Source organism: Prionailurus viverrinus, chromosome D3 (assembly GCF_022837055.1).
Source record: "Prionailurus viverrinus isolate Anna chromosome D3, UM_Priviv_1.0, whole genome shotgun sequence".
In the NCBI taxonomy this organism is placed as follows: Eukaryota; Metazoa; Chordata; class Mammalia; order Carnivora; family Felidae; genus Prionailurus; species Prionailurus viverrinus.
The window spans coordinates 24,557,508-24,578,423 of NC_062572.1; the positions used below are offsets into that span (position 1 = coordinate 24,557,508).

Consider the following 20,916-nt stretch of genomic DNA (forward strand, 5'->3'; position numbering starts at 1 on the left):
GACTAGTCGCCTGAGGGGGCTGTACCCCACGCTGGGGCCAGAGTAAAGGGGCTGTAGAGACCGGCCCTGCCGTTGGCCACAGGCAAGGGGCCAGAAACAGACTGGACAGCCTGAAGGTCATGCCGTCCTTTTATGGGTGAGGAAACAGTCTTTGGGGGGGATGCTGCGAGTCACCCAATCTGGAAGCTGCCCCAAGGTCTGGCAGTTTCTTGCTCCTTGGGCTTCTCAGGAGCTGCAGCCATTGCCGAACACCTGGCCAGGGGATGGGGATGGTGTGAGCCTCTGCTCTGCTCACCTACCCCTGTGTGCCCCCCTGCCCAACAGCACCTTGACTGCCCTCACAGTCCTGCTGTGCATGTGGGCAGGGAAGGCCACCAAGAAGAGAGAAGAGGCTCCTGGCCCTGCCCAGCTGCACCCCATCTAAGCACACACCGAGACCAGGCCAGTGGGACTTCAGGTTGGGTGCCTTTATTGGCTGGAGACCTCTTCCTCCAGGGTGCCCCTCCCTCTCCATGCCTCCGCCCCCACCTGGGACATGGGAGGGGCTGGGGGCTCAGGAGGCAGGACCTATGCAATGTCCTGCCTGTTGAGCTCAGGGTGGGGACCCAGCACCAGAAATCAAGGAGAGGAGGGCTGCGGTGGGCTCCCCGAGGTTTGGCTGGGGAGGAGGGAGAGGCAAGCCTGCCTTTCCCCACCAGCCCGTGTGCTAAGGGCCCAGAAGAACCCTAGCTCCAGCCACCCTTTAGTGCCCACAGGCCTGGATGCCCGGGCAGCCCGTGAGAATACCAAAGCCTCCAACCTGCCACCCCTTCCCTGCAGGCTTGCACCATCCTATTTCACAGAGGGCAATGGAGGCCCAAGGCCCTGAGCAAGGTCTCATCTCTTGCCTGGGCTGCCCCTCCCTCTCAGGCCACAGTCCCTTCTCAGCTTCATAGTAGGCAGACTTGCACGGGGTGTCAGGACCAAGACTTGCCTATCCCAAAGGCCTAGGTGGCAGAAGGGACCCTGAGGACATTAATAAATATGCATGGGCGGTCCCTGGAGGCAGTTGGCCAAGTCCAGGCTAGGAAGGGAAGCCAGGCCAGGTCTGCCCCTAGGGCCGCCCCTGCTCTCAGCCTCTCTCGTTGCGGCTCCTGGGGGCCACGATCCGGTAGTTGGCCGCGTGTCCTCCCCTCTTGCCCCGCAGGAGGCTGGGGGTGCCTGTGCCGGCAGGGCCTGCCCCCGACCCCTCTGGTTCTGCCGGAGGGAAGGAGAGAGTCGGGGTTAGTGAGGTCTGTATGAGGTGCCCATCTTCCTTCGGCCTTCTGGGGGCTGGGGTGCTGGGCACTCTGCCCTGGCATCTGGGAGGCAGAGCTGTGAGAAAGGGTAGTTTGCAAGCTGATTAGTGTCTCCCCTTACCCCCTGGAGTTAGCAGCTCCCAGCCCAATGAGAGCACTCAAGGGTCTCTGATTTTCTCTGTCAAGGGGGGATAAATGAACCTGCCATATTTCTGAAACGTTTAGCACATAGTGAATGAATGATCCATACAAGTATAGTTCTTTTCCACACTTTGGAATATAGGTGAATCATCCTCATTTTGTAGCTGGGTAAACTAAGGTCAGGGAACAGACTCAGGCCACCTGTGATGGGGAAGAGTTTCGGAAGGCCAGGCTCTGCCACTGACCTACTGTGCAGCTTTGGGCAAGTCTAACCTCTGTCAGAGGCTCAGTTGTCTCATCTCTAAAACCAGGGGGGATAGTTCCAGATACACTGAGGTCCTGACCAGCTTCAATAATATTGAAATCAGTTCTGATTTGACTATGGTGAAATATGCCCCAACCTGGAAATAAGGTATCCCCCAAGAGTGAAACAATAATTGGCATTTTTGCCACCTGGAAAACTCATCCTTCAAAACCCAGAGGAAGGCCTATCTCCTCCAGGAAGCCTTCTGCCACTAACTTTAGTCCCTCTCTAAGTTAAACAAACAGGTCAGGTAGGTCAGGTTGGGCTATTTTCCCAGGGGAAGAGGAACATCCATGGAGCAGAGCCCTAGGTTGGGGGACTTGGCTGAGCCTCCAAAGTCCTGTTCAAAGGGATGGACACTTGGACTCTGGTGAGCACCAGCGTCCCATTGGGCCACTGCCAGGGGAATGGGCTATACCTTCATAATAATAACTGTCTAGCACCCTGACTCTGTGTGTCCCAGCCTCCCATGCACCTCTGGGCCGAAATTTGGGGCCTCTGGGACAGACCGATTTGTGTGTGCTCACAGTCAAGGGAGATTTGATGCCCTAAATCAGGGAGCATAGGAGGAGAGTACCACAGAGCTCAGCCTCTAATATCAGCTAGGGCCAAGTCCTAAACCAAGTATAGAACCTCTGAGCCTCATCTGGAACATGGGGATAATACTGTGTCCCACCCTTGTGGTAAGTGTTTAAGGTACCCAGGAGTGGTTTTCATAATAAATGTTGGATTATTATGGTCACTAAATGTGTTTTTGACCCAGGTCTCCTGCAGGCCTGGTTACTGTTTGAGTTGCTCATGAGATACTATTTTGACACAATCAAGTTCAGGGTCCTTGGTTTCCCCTGGCCCCACTCAATGCCTGGCAGAACAGAGGTGTCAGTGAACTTTTGTTGATGGAACGAAAAGAGCCAGAGCTTTAAAGGACAGACCTACGGTGGACCCCTGGCCTTACCACTACTATCGCTATGACCCTGCGGAAATCATGTGAGCTCTCTGAACCTCTGTTTCTTCATCTGTGAAATGGGCGTGGCATTGCCCACTTGGCAAGCTTGTATTAGGGACTGGATATAAATCCCCCAGCCTGGGGGGCTGGATGTGTGACAGCTGTTACTATCTCATTATTATTGATTATAGCCTAAACATGAGCCCTATCTGGGTCTTTAGTTAGCACCTGCTGTGTACGATGGGTGAGGGGAAAGTTCCTTCTTCAATGCTCCCCTCCTCCCTTACCCCCTCTTCAGGCCCATCACCCAAGCTTGCTTATGGGGTCACTCCCCCAGGCTTGTGGCCACAGAGAGTGGGCGTGGGCTTCCTAAGGTGACCAGAACTCCCTCCCTGGGCTGCTGGATACAGTAGACTAAAGTGCGGGTATGGCTCCAAGGCTAGTGTGTCCCTTCTGGTTCCTGTCCCTATCCTTCTGAGAGAGGAGGTGCAGAGACACTTGAAAAAGGTGCTGAGAGCCTGGGATTTGGTCCTTGGTCCCAAATCTGTGAGAGGGGAGGAGGTCTGGGAGATGGTCACTGATGTTTCTAGAAGTTAGAGAAGCCATGTGGCAAGGTGAGAGGAGCTTGGGAAGCAGACCACACGCCCCTTGCAGCCTCCAGGTCTTTGTCAAGGCTGCCCTTTCTACCTTCTCGTAGGGATTTTCCATTACTCAGTGCAAGTGTCCCCATTCCAGGAAGGCTTCTCCAACCCATAGCCAGAAGTGACTGCCACTCACTCACATCCTTTGGTGCCCCTGTACCCCTTGGCCCTCATCTCTGTAGACACTGAGGATCCCCCATCACTTGATGGGCACAGAGTGTCCGCCCAGACCTGGCACTCAGTAGATATGCCCTACAGTTTTGCTGAATGAAGGAGGCTTGGCTGTATCCTTAGCCCTCCTTCCTGCTTGGGGCCTCTGTTTCCTCATCTATAAAACAGATGCGAACTTGGACATGATTCTGAGGCCCATGTGCACTGATGTACTAGGACCAGGCTGTGATATGGGGTGGCTGGAGGTGGGAGAAGGATGGCTTATGGGGGCCTCTTAGTGGTTAGGTGAAGACCAGAGCTCAGCCCCAAGGGTGGCCAATCCCTGCCTCTCTTGAGGGCCACCCACAAGCTCCGTTTCATGGGGAGGGCCCTCCTTGGCCCCACCATGACAAGCCAGGCGCAGGGAGGGGTGCTGCCCACTTGGTGTCCAACCTCCTTCCTTGCCTTCTACCTCCCTTCAAGAGCCTTCTCAAACTGGGCCCTGCCAGATTCTCTAGCTTCACCTATTGCTCTTTAGCAACCTCACAGAACCGGCCTCTTGGCTTTTGCTCATGCTGTTCCTGTGCCCATTTACTTGCCTCAATCTTTGCCCTTCAGGTCTCCACTTAGATGACACTTCCTCCAGGAAGCCCTCCCTGAGATGCCCTTCCCCACTCCCCAGCCTGGGTCAGGGGCACTTCTGTGCTGTCACAGTACTCACTCCACCATGGTATTCCTTGCCCTGGGTCTAGCAGCCCGTACCAGGGCAACCCCCGTGTCCTTGCACCCTGTACTCCATGAGAGCAGGACTATGTCTGTCTAATCTGGGAGCCTGTGCCAGCAGGGTGTCAGGCACCATCTGCTGGCTGGCTGGAAGGACTAAAGGAGGAGTGTCTGCTGGCTTGGATCCAGCAGTGGGAGGTAACTTCTATGTCCCTAGGCCCTTCCTGGAAGGGACTGCCCCTACCTGCCCGCCCTGCCGTTACCTGGCCAGATGATGGCTTCCAGCAGGGTGACTCGTCTGGCCAGGAGCTCCAGCTGAGCCTGCTGCTGCAGGAAGCTCTGTAAGCTAGGAGCCTGATGGGAGATCAAGAAAAGCAGACGGTGCAAGTCGGGCCTCCAAGGGCTGGGCCGGGGAGCTGACGGTGGGGTGTAGGGGCCAGGCCCCTGCCAGCTTCGAAGCAGGAGCCTGGGTGTGAGTCTCTACTGAGACCTCGGTCTCCCCTTCTAACTGGGGACAGGGCTTGCCTGGCTCCTCAAGTGACCAGATGGGTGGAGAAATTGGTGGGTGAGAGCCTGGGGTGACGGTCTGTCTCCCTCCAGCCCCCAAAGGGACCTGTAGGACACATTAGGAGGACCAGAGGAGGAACTGTAAGGGAGATACTTGGGGCCAGGAAGGCCTGCCCTGTGAGAGCCTCTGGGGGCTCCTGGGGGAGGGGAGATCAGAACTGGTGGGTGGTATATTACCTGGAGTACCCCGGGGACTGAGCCTGGCTTCGTCACCCGCAGTCCCCGCACTTCTGGAGTCTAGTTCCATGACCTATTGTCCTGTGGGCTTGGGGACTGGCTCTCTTACCCATGACTTCTCTAGAGCTGAATGAAGCCTGGTTGGAGTCTGGATTTCTTACCCATAACCCTCCTGTGGGCCTGGGCTCTGACTTTATTACCCATGATCCCCTGCTCTTCTGCCATGTGGCTCTGTTACCCACAATCCCTTTCTGGTCTGGAGTTTGGCTCCACTGCCCCTAATTTCTTCGAAACTCAAAATCTGTCATCTCTGCTTCCCCTGCAGGCCTGGAAACCGCATTACTCACAATGCCCGGAGGCCCAGTCTGACCACAGAGGTGGGGGCCCAGGTTTCTAGGGCTCCCTTTCACCTGTGGAGGAGGAACCAGCCATTGAGGGATGGGTGGCCTTGTTCTCTCACGTCCTCACCTGCCTGGGGCAGGCACCTTCTCCAGCCTCATGACTGGGTCCAGGCAGCTCCACCCCTAGAGGGCCTGGGGAAGGCTGGTGGGTGGGGGCTGGGCTGTCTGTCCGTCTGTCTGTCTCTACTCACCATAGAGCCCAATCATTGTTTCCAAGATTAAAACCCTCTCAGCTAAAATCTTCAAAGCCTCGCGTAGTTGGTGCAACCCCTCCCCCTGCGGAGGAAAGAGACAGATGCAGCCGTGAAGGGGGCAAGGGAGGAGGTCCTGCAAAGCTTGTTGGTGGCCCATGCCCCACCCTGGACATGCACCTGCGGCCCCGCACCACCTGCCACAACCCAGGGTCCGCGGACAGCCAGGATAAGGCCGGGGGAGGATGGGGCAGGGAGGGGCAAGACAGGTGGAAGCGGCCCCCTCAGTAAGTCCTGATGGGTCCCAGCTGGCTGCTCTCTGCCCACACCCCTGCACATCTGCTGCACTGGGGGCAGGGCAGTGCCAGGCCACAGGGGCCGCACTGCTGTCCCAGAACCTGCCTCGGGGCCTGCCCTGGAGGTTGTCATGGGGCACCCCCAAATCTCTGTTGCCTGACACCTGCATGATTCCTGCCACATCCCTGGGCCACCTGCACTCTTGTTTACTTAATATTCTTTAAACTGACTCACTTTTTGCCTACATTAACATACTACATTAACCTCACTCTAATGAATTCCATCAATTCCACTCAGGCTCCCACTGATCTTCTTTCCATTAACATCAAAATGAATATAGGCAAGTAAAATTAGAAAATGTTTGAGTGGCATCACTTTTGGGAACTTGTGCTTAACGTGTTGGAGAAGCTAAGGCTCAGGCCCAGGTGTCCACTCCTCAGCCCTTCTCACTTTGGGCTCAATCCCTCCCCAGGCTCTGACTGTTCCAAGTCTGCATTCTGCATGTCCTGGAATCAGGCCCCCAGCCCCACCCTCCCTTCGAAGTAGCATCCCTAGGTCTGTAGCCCCCAGGCCCAGGGATGTGGCAGCGGGCCCCCAAAGCCCCTGCCCCAGGCCTCCCCACCCCGAGATATTGTCGGCTGCTACCCAGGGTTCAGGCCAGCCCTCACGTTCACTTCCAGTTTGTCTGTCTGTCCTTTCCTTCCCCAGCATGAGGTCCACAATCTGGCTGAAACTCCACACTCCCTCACTCCTTCCTCTTTCCTAATCCAGACTAAAGCTATTTCCGGAATGTCGATATCTTAATTCCAAAGGAGCACCCCAGGACAGCAAATAGAACTATTCCAGCCCTCACATACCTGGGAGTCTCTCTCAGTGTCCTTTACTTGGTTCAGATTAAGTGAAGGGATGGGGTAGCATATGCATATTGCCACCATTGAAATCCAACATCTAACAACCGAGAGACCTCCCAATGTGTCTGTGAGCCTGCTGTGGCCTTGCTGGGGCTGTCTGTTATAACCCAGCTGTCTGTCCACATCACAAGGATTTGGATACTCTCAGGCCACTGACTGGACATTGCAGCCTAACGGTCAGAGTCACCGTGGGCCGCACACCAAAGTAATCCCTTTCAAGTATTACAAGAGCAGGATCTAAAAATAGATGACCTTCAAAAATTATGTTAAGCCACTCCCAGCATGGACAGTGGGACAAGCTGACCTCACGAACCTCCTGATAAGATGTAATAAAGGGTACTGCAGCCCCCACCAATGCTCCTGCCAAGAGCATTTAACTGCATCTCGTCGCAAGGAAACAATCGGGCAAATCTAGATAGATGGTGGGACACTCACAAAAAGACAAAGTCAAGAGAAAGAAGAAAAGGACAGGGACCATTCTAGATGAAAAGACACTAGAGTTGTAACAACCAAATGCAATGCATGAATCTTGATGAGCTTAGATTAAAAAAAAAAAAAGCAAAAAAAAAAAGGCATTTTGGGGACAACTGGTAAAATTTGTATGTAGGTTAAATGATACATCACTTTAGAGCATCATTTCACTGAATCAATTTCAGCTTTCTTAGGTGTGATGGTGGTATTGGAGCGTTTTGGGAGAATGTCCACACTCTTTTGAGATACACACTGATGTGTTAGGGAAAATACAGACGAGGTTTGCAATTTACTTTCAAATAGATTTTTTAAAGTCTGTAAATATAAGTAAAGAGAGAAAGAGCAAACGTGGCAAAATACTAATAGTTGGTCTGGCTAGTGGAAGGCAGGAGGATATTCATTCTGGATTTTCCTGAACATTTGAAAATCTTCTAAATGAAAATTGGAGGAAAACACTAAAGCAACATTCCTGCTATTTGGATGCCTTCCAAGATGAGAGGCCTGTTGTTTGTACTGATAACACCCCAGTCGCCTCCAAACCCAGACTGAGCGTCCAGGGTCTGCCGGACACCCCGTACTCAGCTTTACGACAGATACCTCCCATTTTCCATGGGCAGAACCCCGGGCGGGGGGCTTCTTCTTCTTGTTCTTTTCTGTGAAAGTTGCCTTAACTTTTTGCTCCCCTTCACAGCCAAACCAGCACCAAGTCTCTGTTAGTCCACTGACATCCATCCATCCATCCTCACTGCCCTCCTTCCGGTTCCTGCTCCCAGGGTCTCTTGCCAGGATGGCCATAACAGACTCCTGCCTGCCGTCTCTCTTTCTGCTTCTCCCATCCATTCTCCGCAGGGCAGTCAGAGGAATGGTTTGCAAACAGAAATCTGACTGTGTCTCTTTCCTGCTGTTCAATACTTCAGTGACTCCCCACTGTCCACAGAACGAAGTTCAAATTCCTCAACATGGCCTAAGTCCTGCAAGGCTATTTGACCTCCGTCTCACCCCTTGACTGTCACACTGTACCATGCAAAGTATTTGCAGCTCCTTGGCTACCCCAGGCTCACTCCAGCCCCAAGGCCTTTGTTCATGATGTTCCCACTCCTCTACCTGAATACCCTTTGCTTGATTAATGCACCTTTCGGGCCTCAGCTCCCATCTCCTCCTTCAGGAGGATAAATCCTCCCCCATCACAGCTGAACTCCCTCTATCCTGTTGCTGCTGGTTACTGGTCTGTATCTCCCTCCCCCCCCCCCCTTCCCAAATCACATCTATGTCCACAGAACCCAGCCTGGGGCCTGGCACCCACCAAGGAAGGGCTGGTTTCCCAGGTCCTGGAAGCTGAAAATCCTGGGTTTCATTTCCAGCTCTGCCAACAATTTGCTCTGTGGAGTTAGGCCTCAGTTTTTCTTGTCTGAATAAGGGGTATGAGCTTTGGCTAGATGGGATGGCTCAGCCTACTCTGGGGCAGTGCCTGCACTTTATGCTCATGACCACTGGGTGTCACTGCCGAGCCGCAATCGGACTGTTGGCTCAGGTCTACCTGGGGGTGGTAGGTGGAGAGTGGCCCCTCAGGGCCCTTCCCCACACTGGGCCTCATCTCCACCTACCCCCCACAGAGCTGGTCCCCAAGTCCCCAAAGCCTCATGCTGACCCCAGCCCAGCAGGTCCCCCTCAGGCAGGCAGCAAGCAGGGGCAGAAGTACAGGTGGGAGTCAGGGAGGAAGGAGGATGGGCAGGGGCCCTGCTACCTTTTGGGCAGCCCCTCCTACAGGTGGTCCTGAGTTCAAGGCCTGGTTTGGGATAGTTCAGGCATCCATTCTCCTCCCAGAATCTCCATGTATGGATAAAGCTGCATAACCTAATTCAGCTTCACTTCACCTCTCCTACCTCTCCTGGGCTGAATAGAAAACATGTTCCTAGAGTGGAGGTGGCCAGTGACAGGCCCAGGGGAGGCAGAGGGCTGGGCTTATATGGGTCTACCTGACCCCCGGCCTGGCTCATGCACCTATTGGTAGTATGCTTAAGAGACTCTAGAGCCACTGGGGGATGAAGGGGGGTATGGGGAGTGGAGTGACAAGCAAGGGGCTGGGGGAGGTTTGCCGGAGAGGTAGCAGGGCCCCAGAAGTCATGGGAAGACATGGGGAAGGGCTCGTGCGGGGTGAGGGGCTCCCACGGCTGTATCCATCACTGACCCCACAATCAGGAGCAGAGAGGGCAAGGCAGGCGCTGGGTGCATCCCATGTCTTCGTTAACTAGTGCCTGCTGGAAAGTAGGGCACCCCAGCCAGACTGCATCCAGACGGGGTTGGGGGAAAGGGAGGCACGATACCAGTCTCCTAAAGAGCTTCCCAGTTTTCTCTCCTGTAGGGGTGTCTGCCTCCACCCTGTCCATTTTCCAAATGTCTATGTCACAATGGTTTCCAGGTTCTTGCATTGTGGGCTTTTGGTCCTCTCCCCATGTATCTTGGGTGGGTCAATTTCTAGGCCTGGGAATTCATTCACTGCAACCATCACCAATGATTGTAAAGGTCTCTAGGACCCCAGCTGTGGTTTCCAAGTCTCCTTTCTCATACATGCTATGTCTCCTGTGTATGTGACAGTTTCTAGGCCTTCCTTCTCAATCTTCCTGGGCTTCCTTTGTGCAGAGTGATTTTTAGATCACCCCATCTCATTTTCCATGTTTCTCCCATGCATGATAGTCCTGTCATTGCACTCCCCCTGTCCTTGCACTCCCCCTGAGTCTCCTATGTATGTGATGGTGTCTAGGACCTCTTGTTAATTACAGGTCTTTTGAGAATAGTGAAGTCTAGGTCCCCTGACCTCATTTACCATGTACCATGTATACATAATGGCTTCTAGGCCTCCCTTCCTGTGCTCCATGGATTTCCTATGTATACGGTGGTATCTAGGTCCCCTGTCCCTTTAACCATAGGGCCTTCACCATTCCTATGCCTCCCTTCCTATGCTTCACAGATTTCTCAAGGCTTCCGTCCCATTCTTTTGTGTGGATATTGTCTTCACGCCTCCCTTTCTTTTGCAGACAAAGGAGCAGAAGCCAAAGCCCTTGCTGGGAAGGGACTATGAGGCAGAGGATGCAGTCTGGACTGGGTCAGCCCAAACCACCCAGGCGGAACAGGCAGGGTCACCCTGGCTTGGAAAGGCCACAGAGGGAAGGCGGAGACAGGGACAAAGACAGAGACAGAGAGCATGGGGTCTGCTGATAAGGCTGGCCCTGTCCGGTTGGGAAGGACAGGATTGGGAGGGGGCTAGAGCTGAGATCTGTCAAGCCTCCTTCCTAGGAGACCAGGTTACAGTGGGGATTTGGATGAGGTGTCCCCACTGCTAATGATCTCCTGAGAGCCCAGGGCAGGAAGGGCAGTGGGAGGTCAGTGCTCGGCTGGAGCTTACCCAGTGGCTCTTCTCACCAGGGTCTCCTTTGGGGCCAGGTTCTCCCTGCAAGGAGAGATAGAGGTAGAAGCAATGAGAGAGGGAAGGAGGGAGGGAGAGTGGGAAAAGGAAGGAGGGGAGGAGAGGGGGAAAGAGGGGGAAAGAGGGAAGGAGAGACTGGAAGAAGCTAGAAGGCTGAGAGAGACAGAGAGTGGCTTGTATGGGACTAACACTAGATTAAATGCAAAAAAACCCCCCAAAACAATGACTTGAAGACAATAGAACGTGGGAAAGAGCAGCCAGAAACTGGAGGCTATTTGACTTTTGAAAGAAGGGAACTACACTGGGTAAAAAATAAATACTTGTGGCGTTTCTTCTGAGGGCACACTGCAGCCCCCTCAGCCTGGCAAATAGCTCAAGCAGAAAGCTTTATCATCTTACTGGGCCGAAGAATCATAGGCTGGAGTTGAGATGGCCACAGGAGAGTGAAATTGAAAGGAAATACTGGAAAGCAGGGAGCTACAGTAGGGGAGTAAAATCTATATAAATACCCCCCTCTAATGCTCAGATGGTCCATGAACTACCCATCCTAAAGTCACAAGCTGAGTCCAACCCACACACTGGACCAAATATCAACACTCTTCAGAGGAAGATAATAGATCCCAGATTCTCTTTATTCTGTTATCTATATTGTCCAGTATGCAATAATAATTACTAGATATGTGAAGAAACAGGAAAATGTGACCCAATATCAAGAGAAAAATAAGTCAGTAGAAACAGATCCATAGCCAACCCAGATTTTGGGTTTAGTAGACACAAAGTTTAAAATATCTGTGATATTGGGGCACCTGGGTGGCTCAGCTCAGGTCATGATCTCGTGGTTCACGAGTTTGAGCCCCGCGTCGGGCTCTGTGCTGACAGCTTAGAGCCTGCTTCAGATTCTGTGTCTGCCTCTTTCTCTGCTCCTCCCTTGCTTGTGCTCAGTCTCTCTCTCTCTCTCTCTCTCAAAAATAAATAAAAGCATTAAAATTTTTTTAAATATCTGTGATATTTGTCATCAGGGAAATCCAGGGACACCTGGGTGGCTCAGTCGGGTAAGCATCTGACTCTTGATCTTGGCTCAGGTCATGATCTCATGGTTCATGGGATGGAGCCCCACATCAGGCTCTGTGCTGACAAGCATGGAACTTGCTTGGGATTTTCTCTTTCTCTCTCCCTCTCTCTCTCTCTCTCTCTTTCTCTCTCTCCTCTCTCTCTCTGCCCCTCCCACCACTTGCACTCTCTCTCTCAAAAGAAATAAATGAACATTAAAAAAATTTTTTTAAATGGGGGCACCTGGGTGGCTTAGTCAGTTGAGCATCTGACTTCAGCTCTGGTCATAATTTTGTGGTTTGTGGGTTTGAGCCCCCCCGTTGGGCTCTGTGCTGACAGTTCAGAGCCTGAAGCCTGTGTCACATTCTGGGTCTCTCTTCCTGTCCCACCCCTGCTTGTGCTCTTTCTCTCTCAAAAATAAATAAACATTAAAAGAAAACAAGCATCTTCTCAAAAAAATAAATAAAAAATAAAATATCTGTGATATTTATCATCAGGGAAATCCAAATAAAAACTACAATGATATTCACCTCATGCCTATCAGAATGGCTAAAATCAGCAACACAAGAAACAACAGGTGTTGGTGAGGATGCAGAGAAAGGGGAACCTCCTCACACTATTGGTGGGAATGCAAACTGGGGCAGGCACTGTGGAAAACAGTATGGAGGTTCCCCAGAAATTTAAAAATAGAACTACCCTATGATCCAGCAATTGCACTACTGAGTATTTACCCAAAGAATACAAAAATGCTAATTCAAAGGGATATATATATATACTCTGATATTTACAGCAGCATTATCTACAATAGCCAAATTATGGAAATAGCCCGAGTGTCCACTGATTGATGAATGGATAAAGAAGATGTGGTGTATGCATACAACGGAATATTATTCAGCCATAAAAAAGAATGAAATCTTGCCATTTGCAATGACATGAATGGAGCTAGGGACTATAATGCTAAGTCAGAGAAAGACAAATGTCTTATGTTTCACTCATATGTAGAATTTAGGAAACAAAACAAATGAGCAAAAGGGAAAAAAAGAGAGAGAGAGAGGTGGAGGGGGCAAAGCAAGAAACAGACTCAATTATAGGGAAGAGACTGATGGTTGCCAGAGGGGAGTGGGGGGATGGGTGAAATAGGTGATGGGGATTAAGGAGGGCACTTGTCCGGATGAGCACCAGGTGTTGTTTGTAAGTGTTGAATCACTATATTGTACACCTGAAACTAATATTACACTGGACGCTAATTAACTGGAATTTAAATACAAACTTAAAGTATCTGCGATAAACATGTTAAAGAATGTAGTGGAACTGATATAATGGTGGTGAGACGGGGAATTTCAGGAGATCTGTGAATACTGTGAAAAAGCATCAGATGGAAATCCTGGAGATGAAAAGGATAATACCTGAAAGAAAAAATTCAGTAGCTGAGATTAACGGAAGATAGGCCATAACAGAAGAAAGAATTAGTTAACCTGAAGACAGGTCAAGACAATAACTCAAACTGAAGCACAAAGAGAAAAAAGATTTTTAGAAAAGTTAACAGAGACTCAATGACTCATGAGAGAGTATTAAGTATAATTAGGATCACAAAAGGAGAGAAGAGAGTACAGGAACAGAAAAAATGTGGAGAAATACTAACCAATTTTTCCCTAAATTTGACTTAAAAAAAAACAATGAAACAAAACAGATTTTTTTGTGTCTGGTATGGCACATGAGGAATTCAGAAGTCACCATTTTTTCCTAATAACAAATAAAACACTGAACAAAATGAAAAATCAACAACTCTTCTTAGAAGCATCAAAGATGTGAGGTCACAGGACAAAGCACTGCCCCCCAAGTTGCAGAGAGAGAGAGAGAGAGAGAGAGAGAGAGAGAGAGAAGAAAGGAGGTGGATTATAATTTACTGAACATAAGCCTCCTTGGGAACCAGCACCAGGGTAGGAAAACCCAAATGTATTGACAAATTGCCAAAGGCTCAGTGTGGACAACTCTGAGAGTTAACCATTCCAGGGGGACCCAGATTTTGGAGAATATTCACATCTTTGCTAGTTTTACTCAAGAGCTCTGTCAGGTCCTTATAGTGAATGCTGTAGAAAAATCTCCTCTTGCTTTCAGCAGCAGGAAGGGGGAAAGGTACCATCTTGAAACACACCAGAGCATTCTGCTCTCAGCAAGGCCTGCCCTCAGGAGAAACTATTTTATCAGAGTTTAACCTGCTGGGGTCTTATCAGAGCCTACCAATCTGGAGGGGGAGGGAAATGCCCAACTATAGCTAGCTTTAGCCTTCCACATGGGGGAAGAGAAATATCCCAGCTCTAGCCACCTTGTCCCACCTGAGGGGAAACAAAACAAACAAAACAAAATTAAGAGGCACTGGTGAAGTTAACAATGTAGGGAGATAGGCTTACCCAAAGACTGAGACCTAACCATGAGACTACAGAATGCTTCCTCACATTACTCTTTACTGGAGTACATTACCACTACATTACTCTTTACTGGAATAAAGAGGCCTTTTACCCAGTACCTCATGTTTACCTTCTAACCAAAAATTACGAGGCATACTAAAAGGCAAAAAACACAGTTTTAAAAGAGTGAGTAAATATTAGAACTAGAGTCAGATATAGCATGGATGTTGGAATTATCAGACCAGGAATTAGCAAATAAAACACTATGGTTAATATTCTAAATTAAATTTCCATTAATTTTAATGTAAAAAATTGACAACACGGATAATGTGAGCAGAGAGATGAAAATTCTAAAAATCAAAAAGAAATGCTAGATTTCAGTCGAAGGTCCTCTTCATAAAGTCTGTTAGCTAAGGGTAATCACATTTTTCCCAGGCCTCTTAAGAAATACTTAAATCCACAGGGCACCTGTGTGGCTCAGTCATTTGAGTGTTTGACTCTTGATTTCGGCTCAGGTCATGATCCCAGAGTTGTGGGATCAAGCCCTGTGTCAGGCTTTGCACTGAATTTGGAGACTGCTTAAGATCCTCTCCCCCCCCACCCCTCCCCCTCTCTTTCTCTCTCCTTTTGCCCTTCCCTGGCTTGCACACACACACATGCACATGCTTTGTCTCTCTCCAAGAAAAAAAAAAAGATTGTCTTCCTCTCTTCTTCTGCCCCTCTTCCCTGCTCATGCATACTCTCTCTCTAAAAGAAAAAGAAAAGAAAAGAAAAGAAAAAAAGAAATATTTCAGGCCTAACAAAGGCCTTTCTTTCTAGTATCAGGAGCCATGTTCCAGAAATAAAAATTCAACAGAATTTCATCCCAGACTGTCCCCTCCCTAAAGTTCTACCTACAGCAAGAAAAATAACAAAACACTACCTGTAGTCATAAAGTCCTTCAGTTTCTTGGCCAAGATTTCACATTTCCTTTATTTATTTATTTTTTAGGTTTATTTATTTATTTTGAGAGAGGGAGAGAGAGCACGTGGGAGGGGAGGAGAGAGAGAGAGAGAGAGAGAGAGAGAGAGAGAGAGAGAGAATCCCAAGCAGGTTCTGCACTGTCAACACGGAGCCTGATACAGGGCTCAAACTCATGAACTGTGAGATCATGATTTGAACTGAAACCAAGACTTGGATGCTTAACTGACTGAGCCACCCAGGCACCCTTCACATTCCCTTTAAAGATACCTTTCATGGGTGCCTGGGACGCTCAGTCGGTTGAGTATCTGACTTTGACTCAGGTCATGATCTCGTGGTTCATGGGTTTCCCTGTGTTGGGCTCTGTGCTGACAGCTCAGATCCTGGAGTCTGCTTTGAATTCTGTGCCTCCCTCTCTCTCTCTGCCCTTCCTTTGCTCATGTTCTGTGTCTCTCTCTCTCTCAAAAAGAAATGTCAAAAATTAAAAAAAAGTTTTTAAATAATAATTAAAAATATAAAAATAAAGATACCTTTCAAGGAGAAAGACTCAAAAGGGGCACATGGGGGGCTTCAAAGGTACTGATAAGGTTCTATTTCTTGAGCTTGGTGTTGGGCACATGAATATATGACTTAATATTAATATTTAGATTTTTCAGGTTAAAAACTTGCATATATGTTTAAGAAAATACTAGAGATTGAAAACTTGTAACAGAAATGAAGAATGCCTTTGATGGGCTCAGTAGTGGACTGGACATGGTGGAGGCAAGAATCTCTAAACTTGAAATTATGACAATTAGAAGCTTCCCAAACTGAAAAGCAATAATAAAAGAGACTGAAAAAAAGAATAGAATATCCAAGAATGATAGGATGATCACAAAAAAAGTATAACATACATGTAATGAGAAGATGGGAAGGGAAAGAAAAAGAAAGGAACAGAAGCAGTATTTAAAGCAATAATGACTGAGAATTTTCTCAAAGGCACAGATCAGGAAGTTCAGAGAACACGAAGCAGGATAAATGTCCGCCCCCCCCACCCCGCCCCAAAATACTACACCCTGGGCATATCATCTTTAAACTTCAGAAAACCAAAGATAAAGAAGTATCTTGAAAGGGGCGCTTTGGTTGGCTCAGTCCGTACAGCATGCGACTCTTGATCTTGGGGGTTGTGAGTTTGAGCACCACAGTGATTGTAGAGATTATTTTTTTTAAAGTTTAAGGAAGTGTATTTTTATACCTAATAAATGTTTATTTATTTATTTTGAGAGAGATAGAGAGTAAGAGCAGGGGAGGAGCAGAGAGAGCAAGGGAAAGATAGGGAATCCCAGGCAGATCCCATGCTCAGTGCAGAGCCTGATGTGGGGCGCGATCTCACAACCATGAGATCATGACCTAAGCTGATTATCAAGAGTCACATGTTTAATTGACTAAGCCACCCAGGTGCCCCCCACCTCCTGCCAAAAAAAGTATTTTGAAAGAAGCCAGAGGAAAAACGTCACCTTATCTAGAGGAGCAAAGATAAGAATTCCATCCAACTTCTCAGAAACCATTCAAGCAAGAAGAGAGCATAGTGAAATATTTTAAGTGTTAAAAGAATAAAACCACTAACCTAGAATTCTGTACCCTCTGAAATTATCCTTCAAAAGTGAAGGAGAAAGACTTTCTCAGAAAAACAAAAACTGAGGGAATTTTTGCCAGTAGATCTGCCTTGTAAGAAATGTTAAAAGAGATTCTTCAAAGAGAAGGAAGTGACAAGTCAGAAACTCAGGATCTATATAAGGAAAGGAAGGGCATCAGAGAAGGAATAAATGAAGGTAAAAACCCAATGAAACTTTTATCTCTCTTATTCTTAACTGACCTAACAGAAAACACTTTGTTCAACATAGTAATACCAACAATATATTTGATCATATAGGCTTATGCATGTGAGTCTATGTATATCTGTGTGTGTGTGTATAGATAGATTTACATATGATTATATATGAGTGAAATGAATGACAGCAATGATACAAGGAACAGGAGGGAAGAATTGGAATATTTTATTATAAGGTATTTGCACTAACCATGAAGCAGTAATGTGTTATTTGCAAGTAGAGTTGGATTAGTTGTAAATGTATATTGCAGACTCTGGGGAAACAACTACAAGAAGTAAAAAAAAAAAAAAAAAAAAAGGAAGTGCAATCAATGTACCAAGAAAGGAGAGAAAATGGAATCATGTGAAATGATGACCTAAAACCACAAAATGCAGAAAAATTGTAGAAGACAAAAATAGGAACAAAGAATAAGGGCAACAAATAGAAGACAGTAAAAAATACGGTAAATATTAACCTAATAACCACTTTAAATGCCAATGGTTTAAATATCCCAGTTAAAAGACAGGATTGTCAGAGTGAATAAAAAAACAAGACCCAACTGTAAGTTGTCCAGAAGAAGCCCACTTTAAATATAAAGACACACAAAAAGCCAACGGATAGAAAAAGATATACCATTCTACCACTAACCAAATGAAAATGAGAGTAACTATATTAATTTGAGACAGAACAGACTTCAGAGCAAGGAAAACTTTCATGGATAAAGAGGGGCAATGCATAATGATGATAAAGCGATCAATGAAGGCACAACAATCCTTAATGTGTAGGTGCCTAACAAGAGAGCATCAAAATATACGAGGCGAAGGGGTGCCTGGGTAGCTCAGTTAGTTAAGTGTCCAACTCTTGATTTCAGCCTAGGTTATGATCTCATGGTTTGTGAGATCGAGCCCCGAATTGATCTCTGTGCTGACAGCATGGAGCCTGCTTGGAATTCTCTCTCCCTCTCTCTCTGCCCCTCCCAACTTGTGCTCTCTCTTCGAAATAAATAAATAAACATTAGAAAAATTATTTAAAAAATTTTTTTTTAAATACACGGGGCCAAAACTGATAGAATTGCAAGGAGAAATAGATGAATCCACTATTAGAGTTGGAAACTCTAACATCCTTGGCTAGAAACAGACAAATGTAGTCAGGCAGAAAATCAGAAAGAACATAGTTGATGGGCACCTGGGTGGCTCAGTCAGTTTCAGAGTGGTTTCAGGTCAGGTCATGATGTCATGATCTCACAGTTCATGGGTTCAAGCCCTGCATTGGGCTCTGTGCTCACAGCTCAGAGCCTGAAGCCTGCTTTGGATTCTGTGCCTCTCTCTCCCTCTGTCCCTCCCCCACTCATGCTCTATCTCTATCTATCTCTCAAAAAAATGAATAAACATTAAAAAAATTAAAAAAAAAGAAAGAACATAGTTGAAATCAACAATACCATCAATCAACTGGATATAATTGACATCTATAGACCATTTCATCCAACAACAGATTACACATTCTTCTCAAGCTCACATGGAACATTTGGGGCCATAAAATATATCTCAACAAATTTCAAAGAATAGAAATCATACCATGCATGTTCTTAAGTCACAATGGAATTAAACTAGAAATTAATAATAGAAAGATAACTGGAAACTCCCCAAATACTTGGAAATTAACCAACAGATTTCTAAATAACACATGGGTCAAATAAGAAATCTCAAGAGATATTTAAAAATATTTTTAACTACATAAAAATAAAATTGCAACTTACCAAAATTTATGGGATGTATCGAAAGCAATGCCTAGGTGGAAATGTATTGCACTGAATGCATGTATTAGAAAAGAAGAAAGATCTGGGACACCAGGGTGGCTCAGTTGGTTAAGCCTTTGACTCTTGATTTCAGCTCAGGTCACGATCTTGCAGTTTGTGGTATCAAGCCCTGCATTGGGCTCCATCCTAACATCATGGAAACTGCTTGGGATTCTCTCTCTCCCTCTCTCTCTGCCCCTCCCTTGCTCATGACCTCCCTCCCTCCCTCTCTCTCTCTCTCTCTCTAAAAAAAAAAAAGCTTAAAAACAAAATCTAAAATCAATAAACTAAACTTTGACTTCAGAAAAGTAGAAAAAAGGAGAGTAAATTAAATCCAAAGTAAGCAACATAAAAGAAATAATAAAAATTAGAGCAGAAATCAATGAAATTGAAAACAGAAAATCAATAGAGAAAATCAACAAAGTCAAATGCTGGTTCTTTGAAAATATCAATAAAACTGACAATCCCCTAGCCAGGATAATTAAAAGAGAAAAAAGAAAGACACAAATGACTAACACCAGAAATGAAAGGGGGGACATCACTACAGATCCCCTGGACATTAAAAGGATAAAATGAAATATTATCAACAACTTTATGCCAACAAATTTGGTAATTTAGACGAACTAGACCAATTCCTTGAAAAACCTAATCTGCCAAAAGAAGAAGAAATACACAATCTGAGTAGGCCTAGATCTATTTTTTTTAATTAAACATGTTTTTAAATGTTTATTTTTGAGAGAGAGAGAGAGAGAGAGAGACAGAGGGCGAACAGGGGAGGGGCAGAGAGAGAGGGAGACAGAGAATCTAAGCAGGCTCTAGGCTCTGAGCCATCAGCACAGAGCCGGACGTGGGGCTTGAACCCACGAACTGTGAGATCATGACCTGAGCCAAAGTCGGACGCTTAACCGACTGAGCCACTCAGGTGCCCCTGAAATTAAAAACACATTATCATTTACATAAGCACTCCCCAAAATGAAATACTTAGGTATAAATCTAACAAAATATATACAAGATCTATATGAAGAGAATCACCAAACTCTGATGAAGGATAGCAAAGAACTAAATAAATATGGATGGATGGGTAGACTCCATATTTTCGAGATGTCATTCATCCCAACTCGATCTATAGATTTAATGGAATTCCAATAAAAATTCTAGCAAGTTATTTTGTGGATATTGATCAGCTAACTCTAAAGTTTATATGGAGAAGAAAAAGAGTCAGAATAGCCAACTCAATATTGAAGGAGAAGAACAAAGTCCGAGGACTAACACTACCCTACTTCAAGACTTACTATAAAGCTACAGTAATCAAGACATTGTGCAATTGGCTAAAGAATAGACAGATAAATGCAATAGAACAGAGAGCCCAGATATATAAATATAGTTAACTGATCTTCAACAAAGAAATGAAGACAATGCAGTGGAGCAAAGATAATCTTTTTCAAAAATGATGCTGGAACAACTGGACACTTACAGGCAAAAAAAAGTAATAATCTAGGGATGCCTGGGTGGCTCAGTCAGTTAAGTGTTTGACTCGTGATTTCAGCTCAGGTCATGGTTGAACTCTCATGGTGTGTGAGTTCAAGTCCCGCATCAGGCTCCACACTGACAGTGTGGAGCCTGCTTGGGATTCTCTCTCCCTCCCTCTCTCTCTCTGCCCCTCCCATGCATGCATGCTCTCTCTCTCTCAAAATAAATTTTAAAAAAACTTTAAAAAATTAAAAAAAATTAATCTAGACACAGACCTCATACCCTTCACAGAAATTAACTCAAAATGGATCACAAATCTAAGTGCAAAAAGCAAACCATAGAATTTCTAGAAGGTAATGTAGGAGAAAACTTAGATGACTTTGGGTTTCATGATGACTTTTTGAAACAATACCAAAAGCACAATCCATGAAAGAAATCACTGATAAGCTGGAATTCATTGAAATTAAAAACTTCTGCTCTGCAAAAGATAATGTCAAGAGAGTAAGAGAAGTCACACACTGGGAGAAAATATTTGCAAAAGACACACCTGATAAAGGACTATTATCCAAAATACACAAAGAACTCTTAAAGCTCAACAATAAGAAAAACTAATTTAACAATTTTTTGCACAGAGGTGCCTGGGTGGCTCAGTGAATTGAGCGTTGGACTCTTGATTTTGGCTCAGGTCATGATGCAGGGTCATGGGATGGAGCCATGCATCATTGGGCGCCCTCTCCCTCTCTCTCCCACTTGCTTGCTCAC

General features: G+C 46.7%; 1 protein-coding gene across 6 annotated transcripts in view; it reads right to left on the bottom strand.

Moving 5' to 3' along the window:
- Positions 1-39: 39 nt before the first annotated feature.
- Positions 40-20,916, bottom strand: part of EMID1 (EMI domain containing 1) — a 48,629-nt gene continuing 27,752 nt past the window's right edge. Inside the window, exons 13-15 of one of the 6 annotated variants that reach the window (XM_047828751.1) lie at positions 10,601-10,645; positions 5,519-5,603; positions 40-1,236 (exon numbers count right to left, since the gene is read on the bottom strand). In XM_047828751.1, coding sequence (XP_047684707.1) covers positions 1,112-1,236; positions 5,519-5,603; positions 10,601-10,645 — 255 coding nt within the window. In that variant the 3' untranslated portion in view covers positions 40-1,111. Of the gene's footprint in view, positions 1,237-4,445; positions 4,537-5,518; positions 5,604-10,600; positions 10,646-20,916 lie in introns of those variants that run through there. The other 5 variants (XM_047828748.1, XM_047828749.1, XM_047828753.1 and 2 more) reach the window with 5 other exon arrangements.